The sequence below is a fragment of the Pongo pygmaeus genome, chromosome X, assembly GCF_028885625.2.
Source record: "Pongo pygmaeus isolate AG05252 chromosome X, NHGRI_mPonPyg2-v2.0_pri, whole genome shotgun sequence".
In the NCBI taxonomy this organism is placed as follows: Eukaryota; Metazoa; Chordata; class Mammalia; order Primates; family Hominidae; genus Pongo; species Pongo pygmaeus.
Window position 1 is genome coordinate 69671587 of NC_072396.2, and position 24367 is coordinate 69695953.

Consider the following 24367-nt stretch of genomic DNA (forward strand, 5'->3'; position numbering starts at 1 on the left):
GTATATAGCTCTGTGTGTGGGTTGTGTGTAGTGCTTGTCACCATGCCTAGAACATAGTAATCCTTCAATGAACAGATGAACATTAGGTATTGTTCTTCTGGAAAGCAAGTTTTTATTTTATCTATGGCACTGGAATCAGAAGACATGTGCCTGACTCCTCACTTACTCACTTGCTAGAGAAGGGAATGACAAAAGCAAGCTAGCATTTATTGAAAGTTAACCAATAAGTTGAGTGATTGATTGATTAATTGGTTAGCACTCCCTTTTATTTTATTGGTTAACTCAGAAAATATTGTTAAAGCAACTACAATGCATAAGGATACTATTCTGAATATTGTGACTAAATAATTGAATCAATCAGACAAAAATCCACACACTCATGAATTTATATACTTGTTTATTCATCATAAAACCTTATAAGGGTGCATTATAATCCATGTTTCACAAATAAGCAAAATTGAGGCACAAATTGTTGGCCTGAGAAGCCTCTTCCCCATGGGCCTGAGATTCCCTATACACAACTAGAGACAATAGGCTGCAGGGGGCACCTGAGATTCCACCATAAGTACCCAGCTCAAATGCTTCTTTGTCCTGTTAGTCTGAGATTATTTTCCCCCACATAGGAACAGGTGGCTGGGGTGTACTGGCAAGTGGTATCCTACCAATAATAAGTGGTCAAGTATGGCAAATGTTCTTTGACTCTACAACTCAGACACTTCTTTATGCCGACCTAAATGGACCAAGTGACCTGGCCCAGGAAATCGTCTATACCTGAGGCAGCACAAGATAAACCCCACAGACCAAAAATCACACTACAAAGGTCTTGGAAATTAAATAGTCTTTAGAACTGCAGCTCACAAACGTAGGCCAAAACCTGTATGCTAAACATAAACAGATGACTGCCTGCTAAAGTAAAAGTTTAAATAGGACTCTGAGTCTCCTGACATAATTGACAAAATGTCCAGAACACAACGAAAAACCACCCATGATAATAAGAATAAGGAAAATCACAACATGAATGAGAAAAGTCAATTAACTGACAGCAACTCTTAGATAAAGGAGATGTTGGAATGATTGAACAAGGATTCTAAAGCACCCGTAATAAAAATGTTTTAAAAACCTCAAAGAAACAGAGGTTTTTTTTAAATAAACAGATGGTAATTATTAAAAATAAAATGACAGAAATTTTAAAAATTCACTGGATGGGCTTAGTAGTAGAGAAGAGACAGATGATAGAATCAGTGAACTTGAGGATAGAACAATAGAATTTATGCAGTATGAACAGGGAGAAAACGACAAAATAAAATAAAATGAACAAAGCCTCAAGAACCTATGAGACTATAACAAAATATAGAAAAATGATATGGTCAGAATCTTATGAAAATAAAATTTTTGTTTTCTCTTTTTTTATTTTATTATTATTATACTTTAAGTTTTAGGGTACATGTGCACAACGTGCAGGTTAGTTACATATGTATACATGTGCCATGCTGGTGTGCTGCACCCATTAACTCGTCATTTAGCATTAGGTATATCTCCTAATGCTATCCCTCCCCCCTTCCCCCACCCCACAACAGTCCCCAGAGTGTGATGTTCCCCTTCCTGTGTCCATGTGTTCTCATTGTTCAATTCCCACCTATGAGTGAGAACATGCAGTGTTTGGTTTTTTGTCCTTGCGATAGTTTACTAAGAATGATGATTTCCAATTTCATCCATGTCCCTACAAAGGACATGAGCTCATCATTTTTTATGGCTGCATAGTATTCCATGGTGTATATCTGAAAACATTTTCAAACAAATTGGGAGAAAACTTCACAAATTTGGTAAAAGACCTATAAGTTAAAGAGGATGAACAGACCCCAAACAGAAAAAATCCAAAGAAATGCACACCAATACACATCATAATAAAACTTCTGAAAACTAAAAAAAATATATTGAAAATAGCCAAGAATAAATGGCATTACCTATAGAAAAACACCCATTCAAATGATATGACAGTGGGTTTCTGTCAGAAGCCATGGAGGCCAAGAAGGAAGTATTACATTTTTCAAGTACTGAAATAAAAAAACTGTCAACTGCAAATTTATATCCAGTGAAAGTATCCCCAGAAATGAAGGGACATAAAAACATTCTCAGGCAAAGGAAAACTAACAGAATGAGTTGCTAGTAGGCCTACCCTTAAATAATGCTAAAGGGAGTTCATAAAACAGAAATGGAATGATTTAAGAAAGAGTGGAAGTGATAAAAGAAGAAATCTTGGAGCATCAGGAAGGAAGGAACACTGGGAGAGAAAAATATATGGTTGTATAGAAGGTACTGTCCTTCTCTTCATACATTTTATAAATCATAGTTGATGACTAAAACAAATTTAACAAAAATTATATCTGATATTCGTGACAATGATATTTAAAAGTGGGGAAAGTAAAGGAATCTAAATGGAACAGATATTTCAATACTTCACTTGAAATGGCAAAATGTTGATACCAGCTGACACTGAAAAAGTAACATGTGTTAGTTTTTCATGTAATACTCAGAGCCACCTCTGAAAAAATGACACAAAGAGATACACTCAAAAACACTACAAATAAATCATGATGGAATCCTAAATAAAATGTTCATGGAACCCACAGGAAGGCAAGAAAAGACAAACAGAAGGACAAAAAAACAGAGAAAACAAACACAAAAAGAATAAAATGTTAGGCTTAAATCCTAAAATATCAATGATTATTTAAACATAAGTGTTCTAAGTAAGCCAATTAAACCAACTGGCATAGTGAAATAAAACCAAAGACTATCAAATTGTATGCAATAAAAATTAAATAAATGAATCATTTTTTAATAAATTAAGGAGAAAATTATCATTAAAAATTTATTGAGAATTCTCCTTCATAATTAGGAGGCAAAGGAAGTTCTTTCAAATGACTATGGTGCAAAAATTATTTTGCTATTAACCACTTTTATAGCCAGAAAACATTGATATTCTTGATTTTGCCATGGTAGCACAATGCTAATCCAAAATTTTGATGCTGATAGTGTTACAATAATAATTATTTGTTTTAGTTGAATTACTAACTTATACAACTTAAAAGGGTATTTACCTTAAAAGTATAATCAAGAATGGTTTATTCTGGGAATGCAAGATATTTAAGTTTTAGGAATTTATTAACATATGTCATCAAATTAATACATCAAAGGGAAAATATATATACAAATCAATAGATGATACTAAAATGAAACAAAATTTAAAAGCATTTCAGGTTTTTAAATACAAATATACTTACATTTTAATATATTTTATACAAATGATTTTTAAAATACTCTGTTATCTACTATATGTCTGTCTACTTAGGTTCCTTAGGTGAGTAGACAAAGAACAATAAATAATGAATAGAAAGAATAGAAAGAGAAACAATCAGAAACAGATCACAAAATTGGAAAGGCAAATGGGCAAATAAACACAGTAAAGTTGGTACATTTCCCCTGTCAAATAGAAAAAATGTAAAACCAAAATTCTCATAAAGTCCTCATAAATTAGTAATTAATATTAAAAGGAAGGCATAAAATTAATAGATCATGAAAATGTCTATTATTCATTAGCGTTTAGGCTTCTGGGACATGGGAATTTGTTGTGGGAAGTCAGGGACCCTGAACGGAGGGCCACAACAGGAATTCTATGCACTGTTGAAAATAAATATAATGGTAATGGAAATTAGTATAAACAAAACTCAGAAGTGTTATCTGCTGATATATTTCAAGAGTCTTAAAATCATATGCATTATTTAGCTTGGCAATTATGCATCAAGAAAAATGTCCTGAGGAAATGGTGTTAATTTTCTGCAATGATTTATTTACAGTGATGTTTATAATTCATGATTAAAATTTAAAAGTAAATAAAAGTAACTTTAAAAAAGGCTGTCAGATGCTTCTAGCTGCTTATTCAAACAATTGCTCCTCTTCTTCCTTACTATAAAAACACTGATTTCATTCTAGGTGGCATGATGACCAGCCTCCAGAACAGATTCTTGATTGGTCTTAATCACACAATCCCATTCTCATTGGCCAGATACTTATTTCCAAGTCTCTATTCCAGCTAGAGATAGCTACATCACCCTGTTCTGGACCATAAGATATAAGGAAAAATCTGTTGGACAGCTTCTGGAAAAAGACTTCTTCCCTATAAAAAGCAAGCTATTTTGACCTTGCCCCTGATTCCTGACTTTGACTATTGCATGAAGATATGATGCTTTGAGTTTTGCAATCATGAGGCCACAATAATGAGAACAAAACAGCAAGATGTCCAAAATGAAGGATGAAAAGAGGCTGAGTCCTTGACAACATTGCTGATCTGCCCAACAAGCACAAAGGCTGCCTGTCTCCAGACTTCATTACATAAATAAATATACTTATAGTTCATGTCACGGTTAAATTTTATGTTACTTTCAACTTACTACATCCTAATTGATTCTGAGGTGAAATAATTTGCCCAGAGCAAAGATGGGACTCATGCCCATGTGTATCTGGCTCTAAAGCTTATATATATTACACATATATAAGCTTTAATATCTATTTTAATGTCCAGCGTGACCTAACCTCTGGCAATCTTTCCTTGGTACTGTGATCCTTTATTAACCATGTGGGTACCCCACTGTGGGACATAATGCCATGTGTAAAAACTTAGAATTAGTGCTTGTATCTCTTGATATCCCTGCGCCTCATTCTCTTCATTTTTTAAAATACAAAGGTAGGAATAAAGTGGGCTAGATAATTACTATGTTGTTTTCCAGCCACAGATTCCTGTAACTTTCCAACCCAAAACCCTCCAAAGAGCTCCTAATGTACTTAGAGAAAAATGAAAATTTCTCATAGACCTCAAGCTGCTATCTGGTCTGGTCCATACTTCTCTCTCTGACCTCTTTGTGTACTACCCTCCCTCTCATTCACCATACACCTATTGCACTAACCTTCCTCCTTTTCCTTCAAAATGCCTAGTTCATTTTGGGAACTTGGGATTCTGCACTAGTATCCCCTCCCCAGAGGCTGTCTCCATAGGGAGACCTTTCCTTGTTTCATAATCTGAAGTAGCCACCCAGTCACCCTAATTCGATTCTTCTCATGTCTTCATATCCAGATTCTTCATTTATCTGTGTATGTGTCTCAATTATTATTTTTTCACTAATAATAGAAGGTAAGGTCCATGAGGGCAAATATTTTTGTTCGTTTTGCCATATCCATGGTGTCTACAACCATGCCTGCCACATTGCAAGTGTTCAATAAGCAACTGCTGAATAAACAAAAATTGCATAAAATAGGGTGTGAATATGCAGAAACCATCTGCTAGCTGCTTGCTTCTGGCTTCTGTAGCCCCAGCTGCAGCCAAAATTTAATACCACCCCCAAGTTCAGGGACCAACAAGGGACCTGACGAAAGAACAATTAAGCAGATCCAGGCTTGAAACAAGTAAGTTACATAAAGTCTCTGCCTTGCTGGTCATTTTGTTCTGATCCTTATCTTTAACTGGGATTTTAGACCCTCCGTGGTTCCCTATCCCTATATTCTCCATTGCACAGCTTCCTCAGTAGTGCAGACCCTCTAGAACAGAGGCCTTCTTGGCTCTTCTCTCTTTCTCATTCCTAAGACCTGATATCTGGCTCTTGAACACCATGTGGTTGGGCCTTGCTTTAGCTGACAGATTACCCTAATGCTGAACAGTCCTCATGGGTCTCTGCATTACACATCTATTCTTGAAATACTCTGTTATCTCATGGAAACTTCCCTTGACCTTGATCCTGCTAGGCTGACTTCATGCTGGAATCATGACTGCTATTGCATACTCTGTGGATCCCAGGTTTTAACCGCTGAACTGGATCAGTCATAAGTAGGGCTGACTCCCCTAATCTTGGCCTCTTTCAGTTGCCAGGCTGGTTCCTAAGATGCAACAAAAATAAGTGTACTGAATAGGAGAACTTACCTTGGATAGCTCCTGTCCAGGACCACACCGTTGGCAGGTGACACACCGTCCCCATTGGTCCCAGTACTCATTTTCTTGGCAATCCATGGTGGGAAGGCTGTGGGTAGAGAACACAAGAACTAGCAAGCTAGTGGGAAGGGACTATAAGTAGTGGCTTCCATGCCACTTGGCTTCTGGGTCCCCTTAATCTCTTCTCTAGATCTGAGATAGTGGGGATGAGGAAGCCAACACAAAAGAGTTAATGCTTATGTAGCTCTGACCATGTGCCATGAGTTCTTTTAAATGCTTTGCATGTAGTAACTCATTCCATTCTCAAGACAATCATATTAAGAATTATTTTTAGCAACATTTTACAGTTGAAGAAACTGAGGCAAAGAGACCAAGCAATTTGCTCAAATTCACAGTCAGTGGCTATACCAGGAGCTGAATTTGTAAAGAGAGTAATAAGACAAGGAGTTGGCTTCTGCCCAGGGGGTAAAGAATAATCACAATCCCTCATGTGTAAACAGATCATAACAATTTAGAAAGTACTTTCACATCTATTATTATTTGATCTACACAACATCCATGTGAGGTAAGCAGTATAGGGATTGTCATCTTTATTTTATAATTGAAAAAGCTGAAACGTAGTTTCTCTTTGCCAACAATGGCCTCAGTACCTCTGAGGACCAATAGCTGCCATAGCTTCTGTCTTAGGCAGAATGGGAGGGGAGAATGACCCAGCATGTAGACATATTTTGGTGCACAAAGGTGCACAGATAGGGAAACATTACTCAGATAATAGTTCCTGGAATACAGATGCATATAGCAGTAGAGCTAGCATTGGACTGAGAATTAGGAGATATGGATTCTAATCCTGGCTATAGGCTAGCAAATAATCCTGTTGCTCAGGACAAAGAGGTTTCCTAGTACACGGAACTTTCAGTGCTAAAACTGGAACAGTTCTGGGCAAAGTGGGATGGCTGTTCACCATGCCTGGCTCTTACCCTTTCAGTCTACAATCTGGGATGGATCACTTTATCTTTTCTGGTCTCAGTTACTTAATCTAAGCAAAAGGGATAGAATGTTCTTCACCTACTGTATATAGCTCTTGGGAGGGTTAAAGGAGCTAAGGTCCATCAAACCATTCTAAAGAGCTATACAAAATAAGACAGAGTTAAGTATGCAGAAATGTTGTCTTCTACAAAGTGGAATTTTAATGAAGGGGCTCAAGTAATTCATAAATGGGGCTTATCCTACTCAAAGAGAAAGGTAGCATGAGGTTCTTTACTTACTCATGACTTCATACTAGGGTGAATTTCAAGTGGTTTCTAAAAGTGCCAAAGTCCTAAATATGTACTCTTAGTCAGAAGAGAGGAGAGTGTACATGTGTACCTTGAGAGGCCACCACTCCTCCACTCAAAGGTCCCCAAAAGCTATAGGTGAAGTCATTCTAGATGGCATTCCATAAGTGCACCTTTTTCCCATCATCAGCTGGGCCATTCTTTCCCATTACTTCATTCAAAGGAAAGTGGGCTACAAGACCCATGTTTGCATAAGATAAACATACTGTCTTCTGTGCTGATTTGATCGCTGGCCCATGGTGTTGGCCTCAGTAGGCATGCTTCCCTCCCCTTGCTATGCACTCTTCTCATTGAGAACAAAAAACATCAGTATTCTCATAGCCTTCATGACCAGGAAGTTAAGCGCCACAGTAACAGGGCCAGGAAACTGCTCTGGACAACTTTCTCATATCCCTTTTTGCCCACAAAACAGAAAAACATTGGCAGGAACCAAGAAGTAGCCCTCTTCTTGAGCTAAGTTCCCAACATAGGCATTTAAAATCTCCATGACAACTGCTGCTGCCATTTGAGGGTCTAAGACATCCGATTTCATTTGGTTTCTAGAGCTCCACCCACCTAATAAACATCATGTGTCCTAAACCCCAACATGTCTCTCTAACCATGGCTTTGAAACCTCTGTCTAGGCAAGGCAGGCTTGGTGCCAAATTGAACAGAGGGCCTTTCTCTCCCCTCTTTTTTCCCTCCCTCCCTTCCCTCTTTCCTTCCTTTCATCCTTTCTTTCTCTCTCTCTCTCCTTCCTTCCTTCCTTGGTGCAGTTTTGCTCTTGTCGCAGTACAATAGTACAGTCTTGGCTCACTGCAACCTCTGCCTCCTGGGTTCAAGTGATTTTCCTGCCTCAGCCTCCCGAGTAGCTGGGATTACAGGCGCGTGCCACCATGCCCAGCAAATTTTTGTATTTTTAGTAGGGGCAGGGTTTCATCATATTGGTCAGGCTGGTCTCGAACTCCTGACCTCAGGTGATCTGCCTGCCTCAGCCTCCCAAAGTGCTGGGATTAAAGGTGTGAGCCACCGTGCCCAGCCTTCCCTCTTTTTTTCTCATACTATTTATTCAAAGCATACAAATTAAATTATCTTTCATTCAACGCTTAACAAATTGACTTTATTAAAGAGAACAAAATCATAGATTCTGGACTCTTTTGAAGAGGTCAGGGCATATGTGTAAAACTACCTAATAAGGGTTAAATGTCATTACCTAGAGACAAAGTCAGACCTTATATGAATCTTTCCCTGTAATCAACAGTTTCCTGTAGCATATGTAACTGCCTTTTAAAAGAAAAAGTAAGAAAGAATAATTATGTTTTCAGAAAATTAGAGTTACTCTGAGGTATTCCATACTGCAGCTAGACACTCTTCCAAAGTATCACAAACGATGTGGCTGAATCCTCTCAACTTCTGGCTAAGTTGGCAATATATACAGACCTATAAAGTTCCCAAGAGAAGAGACCACTGCATGCCCAGTGCCTAGCCCTGCACCTGGCACAGAGTGTGTACCTCAACAGTGCTTACTATTTGTTAGCTTATCAACATGCTACATTCCCTGGACTATGGTTAACTATGCATATGAATCTAGCAACATAGATCATTTCTTTTTAAGATAATGACTTTCCAAACAATAGTAGTAACCTCACATCAAAAAAAGAGCAAAGCTCTTAGTTAGGGACATGTAGACTTGAGTTTTAATTTTAATTCTGCATCCTCAAACAAATGGTTTTACATTTGTCAGCATCAGTTTTTTCATCTGCAAAATGGAGGTTTAAATAATATGCTGCACAGTAATTTAGAAAATTAAATGCAATAATACATATTAAGGGACCAAGTATAGGGCTTGATACATATAAGACGTTTGGTAATTAGCAGGTTCCCTTTCTTCTTTCCTCTTCAGAAGAGTGAGGTTTATAGTAAAAGGAGTGCACATTTGTCATTTTTGGGATGTGTGGGGAAGAAAAGGTAAAGGCACCCAAGCTTCTTCATTGACTATTTCAGCTGGAGCATGAAGGCCATGTTTAAGATGGATGCCACTATAGCAGTTTCCTCCTCATTAATCGCAACCACCAGTGACCTGATGCTTAAGGAAAAGATTCTCCACGATACCCTCAGTGCCTAAGCCACATTGGCTAAAAGAAACATTGTTCTAAGTGTTTGCTGGATTTTTTTCATCAAGGCATTTCTGTATAGGATTAACTTGGTCGACAAACATTTGGAAACTTTTCCAAGACAATTGCCTTTGAAATGGAAGTGAAAAAGAAATAAAATCAGATTTGCAAATAAGTGAGGATGCTATTATGGACTTCATGAAATAGCACATGATTTTCCACAGAACAGTCCCTCTCACCTCCACAACCTAAGGTTATGGCTGCTCAAGAAAATTTTTTTCACCCCAACTCTGACATGGGGTTGTGTTCTCTTTACATTACTGACGGTTGGGGAAAGGAAGGGAAGTGGCAGATGCCTCTTGTCTCAATCTCTTGTCTCAATCCCATGGAGTATAACACATGATGGGGTTCTGATTCTGCTAAAGCACATCACCCACTCAGTTGTACTGTTTGTCAGCTACACCCTGAAATACTTCCTCCAACTTCCCAACTTGCCCAGAGAATATCTGATCTGTGTAACTCAGAAGTTACACAGATGAGGTAATGTGGAAGTGCTCTAAAAATTCATGTGGGTAACATGCTGGGATTTTTTGTCTGTCTGTTTCTGATTGCAGTACAACATATACATAGTAAGGAGCACAAAGATTAAGTAAATTAATAAATTTTTACTATGTACATGCCCATGTAAACATCACCCAGATAAATACACAGAACCTTTCTATTACCACAGCAGGCTCCCTCACTCCCCTTCCCAGTCAATATTGACTCCTCCCCAGGTAATTACAGCACTGGCTTCTATCACTACAATTAGTTATACCTGTCCTTGAAATTCACATAAATTTGAATCATACAAGATGCGCTCTTCTGTTTCTGGTTTCTCTTGCTAAATATAATGTCTGTGATAGTTATCCATTATGTTTTGTGTAGCAACATTTGTTAATTACTATTGTTGTGTAGTATCCTATTGTATGGATATACCACAATTTATATATTTTTCTTGGCAAACATTGGGCTGCTTTTAATTTGAGGCCATTATAAATTGAGTTGCTATACTACGGTCAATGGATTTTTTAAAGAGTGTCAAGAAAATTCAATGAGAAAAAAAATCTTTTCAAAAAAGGGTGCTGGGGAAACTGGATATCACATGCAAAAGAATCAAACCGGACCCGTACCTCACATCATATACAAAATTAACTCACAATAGACTAAATCCCCAAATGTAAGAGTTAAAGCTATAAAACTCTTATAAAAGTTTTCTTATAAGAAAACATAATAATTCTGTAATTAAGGTTTTTCTTATAAGAAAATATAGGTGTAAATTTTTGTGACACTGGATTAGACAGTAGTTTTTTAGATATAACAACAAAAGCACAAGCAACAAGAGAGAAAAACAGAACAATGACATGTCAACAAAATTTAAAAATTAAAAATGTTTGTGCTTCAAAGGACACCATCAAGAAAGTGAAAAGACAATCCACATAATGGGAGACAAAAATTTTCATATCACATATCTGATAAGAGACTTGTATCTAAATATACGGAAAACTCTTGCAACTCAAAAATAAAAAAAGATAGATAATTTTAAAATGAGTAGAGAATTTGAATAGATATCACTCTAAGACTTACAAATGGCCCATAAATACATGAAAAGATGGTCAGTGTTATCAGCAACAAAGGGAATGCAAATGAAAACCACAATAAAACAGCACTTTATATCCACTAACAAAAAAAAAAAAAAAAAAAAAAAAAAGCCGGGCAGGCACGGTGGCTCACGCCTGTAATCCCAGCACTTTGGGAGGCCAAGGCAGGTGGATCACCTGAGGTCAAGAGTTCAAGACCAGCATGGTCAATATGCTGAAACCCTGACTCTACTAAAAATACAAAAATTAGCCGGGCATGGTGGCAGGCACCTGTAATCCCAGCTACTTGGGAGGCTGAGGCAGGAGAATCGCTTGAACCCGGGAGGCAGAGGTTGCAGTGAGCCGAGATCGTGCCATTGCACTCCAGCCTGGGGGAGAAGGATGTGGAGAAACTGGAACCCTTGTGTATTGCTGGCGAGAATACAAAATGATGCAGCCCCTTTGGAAATTAATTTTGCAGTTCCTCAAAATGTTAAACATCATGTTACAACATGACCCAGCAATTTCACTCCTAAGTGTAAATACCCAAAAGAATTGAAAACATGTTCATACAAAAACCTGTAAACAAATGTTCCTAGCAGCATTATTTATAATAGCCAAAAAGTGGGGAAAATCCACATATTCATCAACTGATAAATGGTAAACAAAATGTGGTTTATCCATACAATGAAAATTATTCAGTCAGAGAAAAGAATGATGTGCTTAACATGTGCAATAACATGAATGAACATTGAAAACATTATGCTAAATAAAAGAAGCTAGACACAGAAGGGCAAATGTTGTATGATTCTATTTACATGAAAAGTCCAGAATAGGCAATCAATCATAAACTAGCTTTAGTGGTTATCAGGGCCTGGGGAGAAAGGGAAATGGGAAGTGACTGCTGAATAGGTATGTTTCTTTCTAGGGTCATGAAAATGCCCTGGAATTAGATAGTGGTGATGGTCATGTGACTTTGTGAATATGCTAAAATCAGTGAATTACACACTTTAAAATGGTGAATCTTATAGTATGTGAATTATATCTTATTTTAAAAGATGGTTCTTTAGCTTTATTTAATACTTTGAATTTATTATTCCAATAGAATATTGCTTAAGTTAGCCCCCCCAAAAATGTCAAAGCTGCTATGAATATTTTTACACAGGCCTCCAAATATAATTTGATTCATCCAACTTCTCACCCAAACTTATCCAAGTATGTGTTGTATATACCTTGATTGTGTTTACAAGGGCCAACAGGTGGCAATATGACTAGAGTTATTCCCTTATTTTGCCTGTCTGTCATGTGGCTGCTCTTCCCACCCATCCCCCTGTCCTGATTCCTCAAAAAATAATGTAGACGATTAAGAACGCAAGCAGACAGGGAAGAGGAGAAACAATACAGCTGACATGAATAGTAATCCCCAAATTAGCTCATCATGCCCTGAATAATTGATGTTGGCCAAGTTTCTGCTGGATGTGAGGTACCTAGGCTGCTGGGGGTGCAGCTGCTTCTTGCTGCAGCTTGTGGCTGCTGCTCTTCTCAACTTGCACACATGCCTGTGGGGTGAAACATGCTCTCTCTATGTGGTATGGGTAGGCAGGAAAGAAGGACAAGTCTAAATTAAGAACTCAGTACTTCAGGATATTTGCTTTGCCTGGACAGTGCAGGAGGTGTGGGATTAAAAAGGGTGAAGAAGACAGCAGATGGTCTCCATGCCTTGCCCATTCCTCTCCTGTGAGCCCATCCATCCACCCACATGCACAAGACAGAATCAAAGAAGTTGCTCAACGTAGCCTTGAGAACACTGCTTTCTTGAAAATCAAGCTTCTAAACTGTACAGTGTTATCATTTCCAGATGCCTGGCCTGTAATTCAAATGTTGCTTTACCTTTTGGTGTTGGCACTCAGCCTTTCCCTTTTCTGACCTGATCCAAGGCCACTTCTATCCAAGGTTTATCTTGTCTGTAACCTCCTTCCAAACTATCAAACATCATATCTTCCTTCTGCCCCACTATTTGTAAAGTTTGCATTTCCTGTTTTAGCTCAGCATAGTGAATGGTCCTAGTCCCAGCTCTGCTATCAGGAGAACATCCCTTCCCAATGCTGGAATCAAGTTCCCCATTCATACCACGAGGGAGTTGGTTTGGCTAATCTTTTAGACCAGTGGTTCTCAGTCTTGGTTGCACCTTGGGAGTGCCAAAAAAAATAGTGACAACTGGGTCCCTCCCCTAAGATTCTGTTGTAGTTAGTCAAAAATGTAGCATGAGCACGCGACATTTTACAGTTCACCAAGTGATTCTCATGTGCAGTCAATGTTGAAAATCACAGTCTTAAGGGCTCTTTTCTTTTAGCTCTGACCTTGTCTGTTTCACCTGAAAATAAAGTGCAGTCAGAAAAAAAGGTTTTTCTGTATCTCTCCCCCATATTCAGACAGAATTTGTTGAGGGAGAAACCTAAGGTTTATCCATTTTTTTTCTAGGGAGAATAGAAAATAAAGATAAAGGGGATAAAACATGTTAGATCATGTCATTTCCAGCCTCAAAAGCCATTGATGGCTCCGTCTTTCACTCATAATAGCACGTAAGTCCTACATAGTTTTGGATATAACTTCAAAAATGAATGGGTATGTAAAAACATAAAATATACAAAGTGATGGATGACATATAATAAAGAGCTTATATTTAAAAAATTAAGTTCTTATAATGGCCAATGGAGACCTTAGATGATATGCCTACCTCAATTTCCCCCATTATTTCTTAACCTTATGTTCCACTACTCTTTTCCTTATTGTCTTCACTCCACCCATGCTGGCCTCCTTGTTGATCTTCAAACTAACCAGAAATGCCTTCATCTTAAGGCCTTCACATCTGCTGTTCCCTCAAGCAGGAATGTTCTCCCCCAGATACCTGCATGGCTACTTCCCTTATCTTCTTCAGTTCTTTGTTCATATACAGTCTTCTTAGTCAGGCTTCTCTGACCACTCTCTCAAATTTTCACCTTCTTTTCAGAATTCTTATCCCCATTTCGAGTTTTATTCTTTTCCATAGTACATATGACCTTCTGACATATCATAAATCTTATGTACTTTATTGCTTGTTTCTTCCCCAGTTAGAATGTAAATGCTATGAGATTGTGGTACATATTGTGTTTGCTACTTCATCATCAGTGCTTACAATACTGCCTGGCACACAGTAGGCACTAAACAAATATTTGTTGAATGATAAAATGGTGAAAATCTACAGAATACTGGGAATACTTTCCTGTCTGAGGAAAAGGTTTCATAGTTTATAAAGGATTTTACATCAATTAGCTCAACAGATCACCATCATATCCCTAGGAGGAAGCTAGGGATTGTTATCAAAAATTAATAAATTTGGACAGGTGCAGTGGCTCCCGCCTGGAATCCCAGCCCTTTCAGAGGCCTAGATGGGTAGATCACATGAGGTCAGGAGTTCAAGACCAGCCTGGCCAACATGGTGAAACCTCGACTCTACTAAAAATACAAAATTGAGCCAGGTGTGGTTGAATGCACCTGTAATTCCAGCTACTTGGGAGGCTGAAGTACAAGAATTGCTTGAACCCAGGAGGCTGAGTTTGCCATAAACCAAGATTGTGCCACTGCACTCCAGCCTGGGCAACAGAGCGAGACTCCATCTCATATAAATAAATGAATAAATGCATTAAAGAAGAAGATCACATGATGATGAAGGAATAGACAGATCTGAGATCTTGCTCAAGATCTCAGTAAAGAAGTAGAGCTGGGGGATCATGATGGCAGACGGGAGGCAGGACTAGATTGCAATTCCAACTTGGATGGACAGGGCAGTGTGAGGAGGTTTGCATCATGCATTTTAGCTCCAGGATGAATGCAAGAACAAACCAGGGATCTCAAGAGGACCTACAGACACTCTTAGGAAGTGGACTGCTCCTGCAGGACCCAGGACACACTCCAAATACTTTGAGCACTCCAACAGCAGAAGTGGGAAAGGGAGATCCTCCATTCCTTAACACACACCCACACTGGGGAAACTGAAGGTCTAATTTGCAGGAGAAGTTTCTGACTTTACCTGGAGCTGAGTCAATTTAGAGAGCTGAGCAAAATACAGGGGTAGAGGAAGCAGCAGGAAAAGCCCCGGGAGTTTGCTGGGTCCCCAAGCAGGCCTGGAACTACAGGGAACCTTCAGAAGGGTGGCCAGAGGCACAGGGGAAAATGCCACGGGGAAAAGGAAGTCTCCAGCTGAACTTTGTAACAATTTGAACCAGGAGAGAAGCAACCTGGCCAGAACTTGGGGTAGGGCATGAATCTAGTGTGGAGACTCTACAGGAGTGGGAAGAACCAAAGCCCTTTTCTTTCACAGCTGGGAGGTGGGTAACCTGGGGCAGGTTCTTTAGCCCTACTCACCCATTGCCTGGAAACAGACTTGGGACTGTTATGGGAGCACAGTGGGAGTGAGACTGGCACTTTGGATTGCATGGGAGCTGGGTGAGGCCTGTGACTGCCGGCTTTGACCCACTTCCCTGACCACCTGCATGATTCAGCAGAAGCAGCCATAATCCCCCTAGGTACACAGCTCCATGGATCTGGGAACCTCACCCCCACTCCCACAGCAGCCGCAGCAAGACCTGTCCAAGGAGAGTCGGATAGACTTGCTGGGTGGCTAGACTCAGAAGAGATATAACAATCACTGCTGCTTGGCTCACAGGAAGCCACATTCATAGGTAAAGGGAGAGAGTACTACATCAAGGGAACACCCCATAGGACAAAAGAATCGGAATAACAGCCTTCAGCCCTAGACCTTCCCACTGACAGAGCCTACGCAAATGAGAAGGAACCAAAAAAACAACTCTGGTAATATGAAAAAACAAGGCTCTTTAACATCCCCCAAAAAATCACACTAGCTCACCAGCAATGGATGCAAACCAAGACAAAATCTCTGATTTACCTGAAAAAGAATTCAGGAGGTTAGTTATTCAGTGAATCAGGGAGGCAACAGAGAAAAGTGAAGCCCAATGCAAGGAAATCTAAAAAATAATACAAGAAGTGAAGGGAGAAATATTCAAGGAAATAGCGTAAAGAAAAAACAATACAAACTTCAGGAAACAATGGACAAACTTTTAGAAATGCAAAATGCTCTGGAAAGTCTCAGCAATAGAATTGAACAAATAGAAGAAAGAAATTCACGGCTCAAAGACAAGGTCTTCGAATTAACCCAATCCAACAAAGACAAAGAAAAAACAGAATAAGAAAATATGAACAAAGACTCCAAGAAGTCTGGGATTATGTTAAACAACGAAACCTAAGAATAATCAGTGTTCCTGAGGAAGAAGAGAAATCTAAAAGTTTGGAAAACATATCTGTGGCAATAACAGAAAAACTTCCCCAGCCTTGGTAGAGATCTAGACATCCAAATACAAGAAGCACAAAGAACACCTGGGAAATTCATCTCAAAAAGATCATTGCCTAGGCACATTGTCATCAGGTTATCTAAAGTTAAGACAAAAGAAAGAATCTTAAGAGCTGTGAGACTGGAAAGGAAAGGAAGAGGAGGGAAGGGGAGGGGAGGGGAGGATAGGGGACAGGAGGAGAGGAGAAGGGAGGGGAGGGGAGGGAAAGGGTAAAAGCACCAGGTAACCCACAAAGGAAAACCTATCAGATTAACAGCAAATTTCTCAGCAGAAACCCTACAAGCTGGTAGGAATTTGGGCCCTATATTCAGCCTCCTAAAAATATACAACTATCAGCCAGGAATTTTGTATCCACTGAAAATAAGCATCATATATGAAGGAAGGATACAGTCTTCTTCAGACAAAAAAATGCTGAGAGAATTCACCACAACCAAACCACCACTACAAGAACTGCTAAAAGGAGCTCTAAATCTTGAAACAAATTCTGGAAACACATAAAAATAGAACTTCTTTAAAGCATAAATCACACAGGACCTATAAAACAAAAATAAAATTTAAAAATAACAAAAAAGCAAGATACACAGGCAACAAGTAGCACAATGAATGCAATGGTACCTCACATCTGAATACTAACATTGAATGTAAATGGTCTAAACGCTCCACTTAAGAAATACAGAACTGCAGAAAGGATAAAAACTCACTAACAAATTATCTGCTGCCTTCAGGAGAATCACCTAACACATAAGGACTCACATAACCTTAAAGAAAAGGGATGGAAAAAGGCATTTCATGCAAAAGGACACCAAAAGTGAGCAGAGGTAGCTATTCTTATATCAGACAAAACAAACCTTAAAGCAACAGCACTTAAAAGAGACAAAGAGGGACATTGTATCATCACACAAGTCCATGTCCAACAGGAAAATATCACAATCCTAAACATATATGCAAATAATACCAGAGCTCCCAAATTTATAAAACATTTACTAACAGACCTAAGAAGTGAGACAGACAGCAACACAATAATAGTGATGAACTTCAATATTCTACTGACAGCAGAGATAAACAGCAACACAATAATAGTGGTGGAGTTCAATACTCTACTGACAGCACTAGACAGGTCATCAAGAGACAAAGTCAACAAAGAAACAATAGATTTAATCTATACCTTGGAATAAATGGAATTAACAGATATATACAGAACATTTCATCCAACAACTGCAGAATACACATTCTATTCAACAGTGCATGGAACTTTCTCCAAGATAGGCCATATGATAGGGCTCAAAACGAGCCTCCATAAATTTAAGAAAACTGAAATTATATCAAGCACTCTGTCAGACCAAAGTGGAATAAAACTGGAAATCAACTCGAAAAGGAACCTTCAAAACCATGCAAATACATGGAAATTATATAACCTGCTCCTGAATGATCACCGGGTCAAATACAAAATCAAGATGGAAATTAAAAAAGTTCTTAGAACTGAATCACAATAACAACACAACCTATCAAAAGGATACAGCAAAGGTGGTGCTAAGAGGAAAGTTCATAGCCCTAAACACCTACATGGAAATGACTGAAAGAGCACAAACTGACATTCTAAGGTTATGCCTCAAGGAACTAGAGAAACAAGAACAAACCAAACCCAAACCCAGCAGAAGAAAGGAAATAACCAAGATCAGAGCAGAACTAAATGAAATTGAAACAACAAAAATCACACGAAAGATAAATAAAACAAAAAGTTGGTTCTTTGAAAAGACAAATAAAATTGATAGACCATTAGCAAGATTAACCAAGAAAAGAAGAGAGAAAATCCAAATAACCTCATTAAGAAACAAAACGGGAGACATTAGGACTGACACCACTGAAATACAAAAGATCATTTCAGGCTACTATGAATAGCATTACACACATAAAGTAGAAAACCTAGAAGAGATGGATAAATTCCTGGAAAAATACACCCCCTCAGCTTAAATCAGGAAGAATTATATATCCTGAACAGACCAATAACAGGCAGAGATATTGAAATGGTAATTAAAACATTACCAACAACAACAAAAAAAATCCAGGATCAGATGGATTCACAACTGATTTCTAGAAGACATTCAAAGAACAATTGGTACCAATCCTTTTGGCACTATTCCACGAGATAGAGAAAGAGGGAAGCCACCCTAATTCATTCTATGAAGCCAGCATCACCCTAATACCTAAACGAGGAAAGGACACAACCAAAACAGAAAACTACAGACTAATATATCTGATGAACATAGATACTAAAATCCTATTACAATACTAGCTAACTGAATTCAACAACATATCAAAAAGATAATCCACCATGATCAAGTGGGTTTCATACCAGGGATGCAGGGATGGTTTAACATACACAAGGCAATAAATGTGATATACCCCATAAACAGAATTTAAAACAAAAATCACATGATCATCTCATTAGATGAAGAAAAAGCATTCAACAAAGTCTAGCATCCCTTTATGATTAAAACTCTCAACAAAACCAGCATACAACAGACATACCTCAATGTAATAAAAGCCATCTATGACAAACCCATAGCCAACATAATACTGAATGGGGAAAAGTTAAAAGCATTCCCTCTGAGGACTGGAATAAGACAAGCATGCCCACTCTCACCACTCCTCTTCAACATAGTACTGGAAGTCCTCTCCAGAGCAACCAAACAAGAGAAAGAAATAAAGGGCATCCAAACTGGTAAAGAGGAAGTCAGACTGTCATTATTTGCTGACCATATGATCATTTACCTTGGAAACCGTAAAGACTCCCTCAGAAAGCTGCTAGAACTGATAAAATAATTCAACGAAGTTTCCAGATACAAGACTAAAGTACAGAATTCAGTAGCTCTCCTATACACCAACAGCGACAAAGTGGAGAATCAAATCAAGAACTCAACCCCTTTTACAACAGCTGCAAAAATAAATTAAATACTTAGGAATATATCTAACCATGGAGGCAAAAAACCTCTACAAGGAAAACTACACAACACTGCTGAAAGGAATCATAGACGATACAAACAAATGGAAACATCCCATGCTCATGGATGGGTAGAATCAATAGTGTGAAAATGACCATACTGCCAAAAGCAATCTAGAAATTCAACGCAATTCACATCAAAATACCACCATCATTCTTCACAGAATTACAAAAAAAAAAATCTAAAATTCATGTGGAACCAAAAAAGAGCCCACATAACCAAAACAAGACTATGCAAAAAGAACAAATCTGGAGGCATCACACTACCTGATTTCAAACTATACTATAAGGCCATACTCACCAAAACAGCATGGTACTGGTATATAAATAGGCACATAGACCAATGGAACGAAATCAAAAACCCAGAAGTAACCTCAAATACTTGCAGCCAACTGATCTTTGACAAAGCAAACAAAAACATAAAGTGGGAAAAGGACACCCTTTTCAACAAATGGTGCTGGGATAATTAGCAAGCCACATGTAGGAGAATGAAATTGGAATGTCATCTCTCACATTATACAAAAATCAACTCAAGATAGATTAAGGACTTAAACCTAAGACCCGAATCTATAAAAGTTCTAGAAGTTAACATTGAAAAAACCCTTCAAGACATTGGCTTAGGCAATGATTTCATGACCAAGAACCCAAAAGCAAATGCAATAAAAACCAAGATAAATAGCCAGGACCTAATTAAACTAAAGAGCTTTTGCATGGCAAAAGAATCAGTCAGCAGAGTAAACAGACAACCCACAGGGTGGGAGAAAATCTGCACAATATATACATCTGACAAAGGACTAATATCCAGCATCCACAATGAACTCAAAAAAATCAAGTAGAAAAATCAAACAATCCCATCAAAAAGCGGGCTAAGGACATAAATAGACAATTTTCAAAAAAGATATACAAATGGCCAACAAACATATGAAAAAATGCTCAACATCACTAATGATTGGGGAAATGCAAATCAAAACCACAATGTAATACCACCTCACTCTTGCAAAAATGGCCATAATCCAAAAATAAAAAAAAAAACAGTAGATGCTGGTGTGGATGTCATGAACAGGCAACACTTCTACACTGCTGGTGGAAATGTAAACTAGTACAGCCACTATGGAAAACAGTGTGGATATTCCTTAAAGAACTAAAAAGAATTGTATATATATATATACACACACACACACACACACACGTGTATATATATACACACACGTATGTGTATTCATATATATACATATATACACACACACGTGTATGTATATATGTACATATATACACACATACACACATACATATATACACATATACACACACGTGTGCATGTATATATACATATATACACACATATGTGTATGTATATATATACATATATATATGGATGAGATTCGAGACTATTATTCTTAGTGAAGTAAGTCATGAATGGAAACCCAAACACTGTATGTTCCCACTGATATGTGGGAGCTAAGCTATGAGGATGCAAAGGCATAAGAATGATACAATGGACTTTGGTGACTTGGAGGGAAGGGAGTGAAGGGGGGCGAGGGATAAAATACTACAAGTAGTGTGCAGTGTATACTGCTCAGGTGATGGATGTACCAAAATCTCACAAAACACCACTAAATAACATATCCATGTAACCAAATACCACCTGTACCCCAATAACCTATGGGATTTTTTTTAAATTAATAGATTAAAAAATACTGAGGCTCAGAGGAAAAGAATACACCTATCTTTATTTGGCTAGTAAAAAGCAAAACAGAACTCAAAGGTCATTTAGAAGCTATGAGTCTGGCACACTTTTCAAGGCAGTATTGAACTCTAAAATAGAGAATGCAGGTCCTCCCAGCCTTCACTGAAATTTTTTCTTCAGTGATATTTTAGGATGGGCAAAAAAGCATTTTATTAATGTTAACCTGAGTGCATTTTAAATAGTGGTTTGATAGGGTTACTGCCCAAGCTTTAGGAGATAAGGGCCAGGTCAAAGGTGGTTACAATAGGAACAGAGAGGAATGATGGTGGGAGATACAAACCTTACAAAGTGAGGACAAACAGAATGACCAGAGTCAGAGAAGATTCTGAGAGTTTCTGCCTGGGAAACCAGAAGAATCCAAGTGCCATGAGAAGCGTGAAAGGAGCACAGTTTGGTAAAAGAAAAGAAAATGCACTGTTTTTCAATTATTTTCAGTATAGAGAAGTTGAAGGGGACAGAGGAATATTTCAATGGTAATGCCCAACAAGCATATACAATATGTAAAATATAAGTTGAAGTTGGAGATGTGTCAAATGCATAAAAACACCAGAATAACAGTTCTTGCTTATGGCTGCGCATCAGAATCATATAGAGCACTGAAAAAAAAATCCTATGCTCTAGATTAATTAAATAAAAACCTCTGGGGTTTGATAACCACTGGCCTAAGTAAATCATGGCAGAAGTTAAATCATGGGTAAAGAAGAATGGCTGGGTGCAGTGGCTCCTGCCGGTAATCCCAGCACTTTGGGAGGTTGAGGCAGGTGGATCACTTGAGGTCCGGAGTTCAAGACCAGCCTGGCCAACATGGCGAAACACTGTATCTACTAAAAATACAAAAATTAGCCAGGCATGGTGGTGCACACCTGTAGTCCCAGCTATTTGGGAGGCTGAGGCAGGAGAATCGCTTGAACCCGGGAGGCAGAAGTTGCAGTGAGCTGAAATTGTGCCACTGTACTCCAGCCTGGGTGACAGAGTCAAACTCAGTCTCAAACGAAGAAGAAGAAGAAAGAAGAAGAAGAAGAAGAGGAAGAAGAGGAAAAAGAGGAAAAAGAGGAAGAAGAGGAAGCAGAAGAAGAAGAAGAAGAAGAAGAAGAAGAAGAAGGAGGAGGAGGAGGAGGAGGAGGAGGAGGAGGAGAAGGAGAAGGAGAAGAAGAAGAAGAAGAAGAAGAAGAAGAAGAAGAAGAAGAAGAAGGGGAAGGGGAAGGGGAAGGGGAAGGGGAAGGAGTAGGGAAGAAGGAAGAAAGAAGGAAGGAAGAAGAAAGAGGAAGAAGAACCAAACATTGAGGGTCACTCATACTTGAAGCTGGAAGAGGAGGAATACATGACAGAAACGAAGAAGGGGAAGCCAGACAAGAAAAAAAAAAAAAAAAAAAAAAAGAACCTTGATAGGGTAGTATAGGACAAAGCTTTAAGAAGTAAGGGATGAGTAATGTGTCAACTATTGATACTGGGACGTGGAGGAGGCCAGGACTGAGGATGTGTCATTTTTATTTTATTTCATGGGCATGTGATAAAAGTAAATTATCTTTTTGTGTTTAAGTATACTAAAATCTGTGCCTGGAATAGACATAATGTAGAGACCACAGGTGGGTACTACAGTTTTTAATGGGCTACTTTCAACATTTCCAAAGTGGCTGAAGAATTTTAACTGTTAGTGATAGCAACATCTGGCCGAGCAATGTCAGGAATGGTATATCAACAGAGGAGAATGAACCTGCGCAAAATTAAAGAAGTCTCATCTATTCTCCTTTGTCTTTTATTCTAGCGCACAGAGCAAGAGGTAATGCCCCAGCTGGGGTAGAAAAAGAAAAAAAAAATCCTTACTAAAAGCTGTTGTCATTGTACAGACAAAATTAATAACCAACTGAACTGGGCTACTTCCACTTGGCCAAAAGTAAATGCTAACCATATGAGTCAATTCTTTTGCCTTCAAAACATATGCGTACGTGCACACACACAACAAACAAAGCACAAACCTCAAAAGACAAATACAACTTAGAAGACTGTAAATTAAAAATATAAATATTTGGTTACTGTTTGGCAACTGCTGAAAAATAATTGTTAAACGAATGGGGAAAAGAGACTGTGTAGCCAAGAATACAAAGATACCATTATAAAAGAAATAGGATGAAATTAAGAACAGCAAACTCTAGGCTGATTTTGAGGGAAAACGTTCTTCTACTGACTGCTAAAATACTCTTCCCAAGTGCGAGCAAAAGCACAGAAACTACCCTGGATTATGTTCAAGGGTAAAATGAGATAATGTATGTGACAGTGCTGTGGAAACTCCAGATTGTGCTACGCATGTGAGGAGTTGCTATGATTGTTGTTACTATCCCACCCAGAGCTGGGGAACAAAGGGTATTGGAGACAAGCCCCAAGCCAGACCAGCACTCAGCTAACACCCGAAACCTCTTGCTTTGCTCTTCTGTTATCGTAGCCAAAGTGAGTCACTGGTCATGTACCAATCGCCACAAGATTCCATAAAATTATGGTATCATAAAAAAATTAGTTACTCAACCAGCAGAACTGGAAGGGGAGATAAGCTGACTTCCCAAGAAGGCTTTTGGCTGAGTTGTCCCAGTTGGGAATTGAATTCATGGTATGATTTATTTGCAGGGCTGGGACTGGATAAAACTCAGTCAAGTACTCCAATTTCTGATTTCTATTAAGTTTGTTGCTCTTGCCCCACACTCCCTCCACCCTGTCCCATTTACCAAGCAATCTGGAATAGCTGTATCTGAAGATGTCAACAAGAACAGTCTTTTTTTTTCCCATGGCAATCAAGTACTCCATCCCATCCTCATAGGCCTGGGAATAAAATATCCTAAAGGAGCAGAGATACAAACCAGTGGGCATTTACAAGCACAACCCCGGTCCACATCCTTAACAAAGGACTGGAAGAATAGAATGAGAACTACAGAATGAGGCATGTCTGTACAAAATGAAATGCTGCTGCCAAAATATTTCTTCAGTTTTTCTTTAGATGCCCAAGAAAAGGGAGAAAGGTATAGTACTTTGTGAGGTTGTGGAGGGAAGGAGTGAGACTGATAACAAGAAGCCTATGACCTCATATGTAAATGCACATTCTTTGAGACCATTTTTAGACTCTGACAATCTTAGAGTCAAAGGGAGGTTTAAAATTAATCTTAGTCCCAGTGGCCTTTTGCCCAGTAAAGAAATACCAT

At 38.5% G+C, this 24367-nt stretch overlaps 1 protein-coding gene across 20 annotated transcripts in view; it reads right to left on the reverse strand.

The window, feature by feature from the left end:
- The window catches only part of EDA2R (ectodysplasin A2 receptor), a 45184-nt gene that overhangs the window by 15927 nt on the left and 4890 nt on the right, over positions 1 to 24367 (reverse strand). For 17 of the 20 annotated variants that reach the window (XR_010125518.1, XR_010125516.1, XR_010125517.1 and 14 more), the window contains one exon: positions 5969 to 6065. Coding sequence is in view for 17 of the 20 variants with exons in the window: in XM_054472818.2 (XP_054328793.1) it covers positions 5969 to 6055 (87 nt within the window). In the remaining 3 variants the exon portion in view is untranslated. Of the gene's footprint in view, positions 1 to 5968; positions 6066 to 24367 lie in introns of those variants that run through there. The other 3 variants (XM_054472820.2, XM_054472819.2, XM_054472821.2) reach the window with 2 other exon arrangements.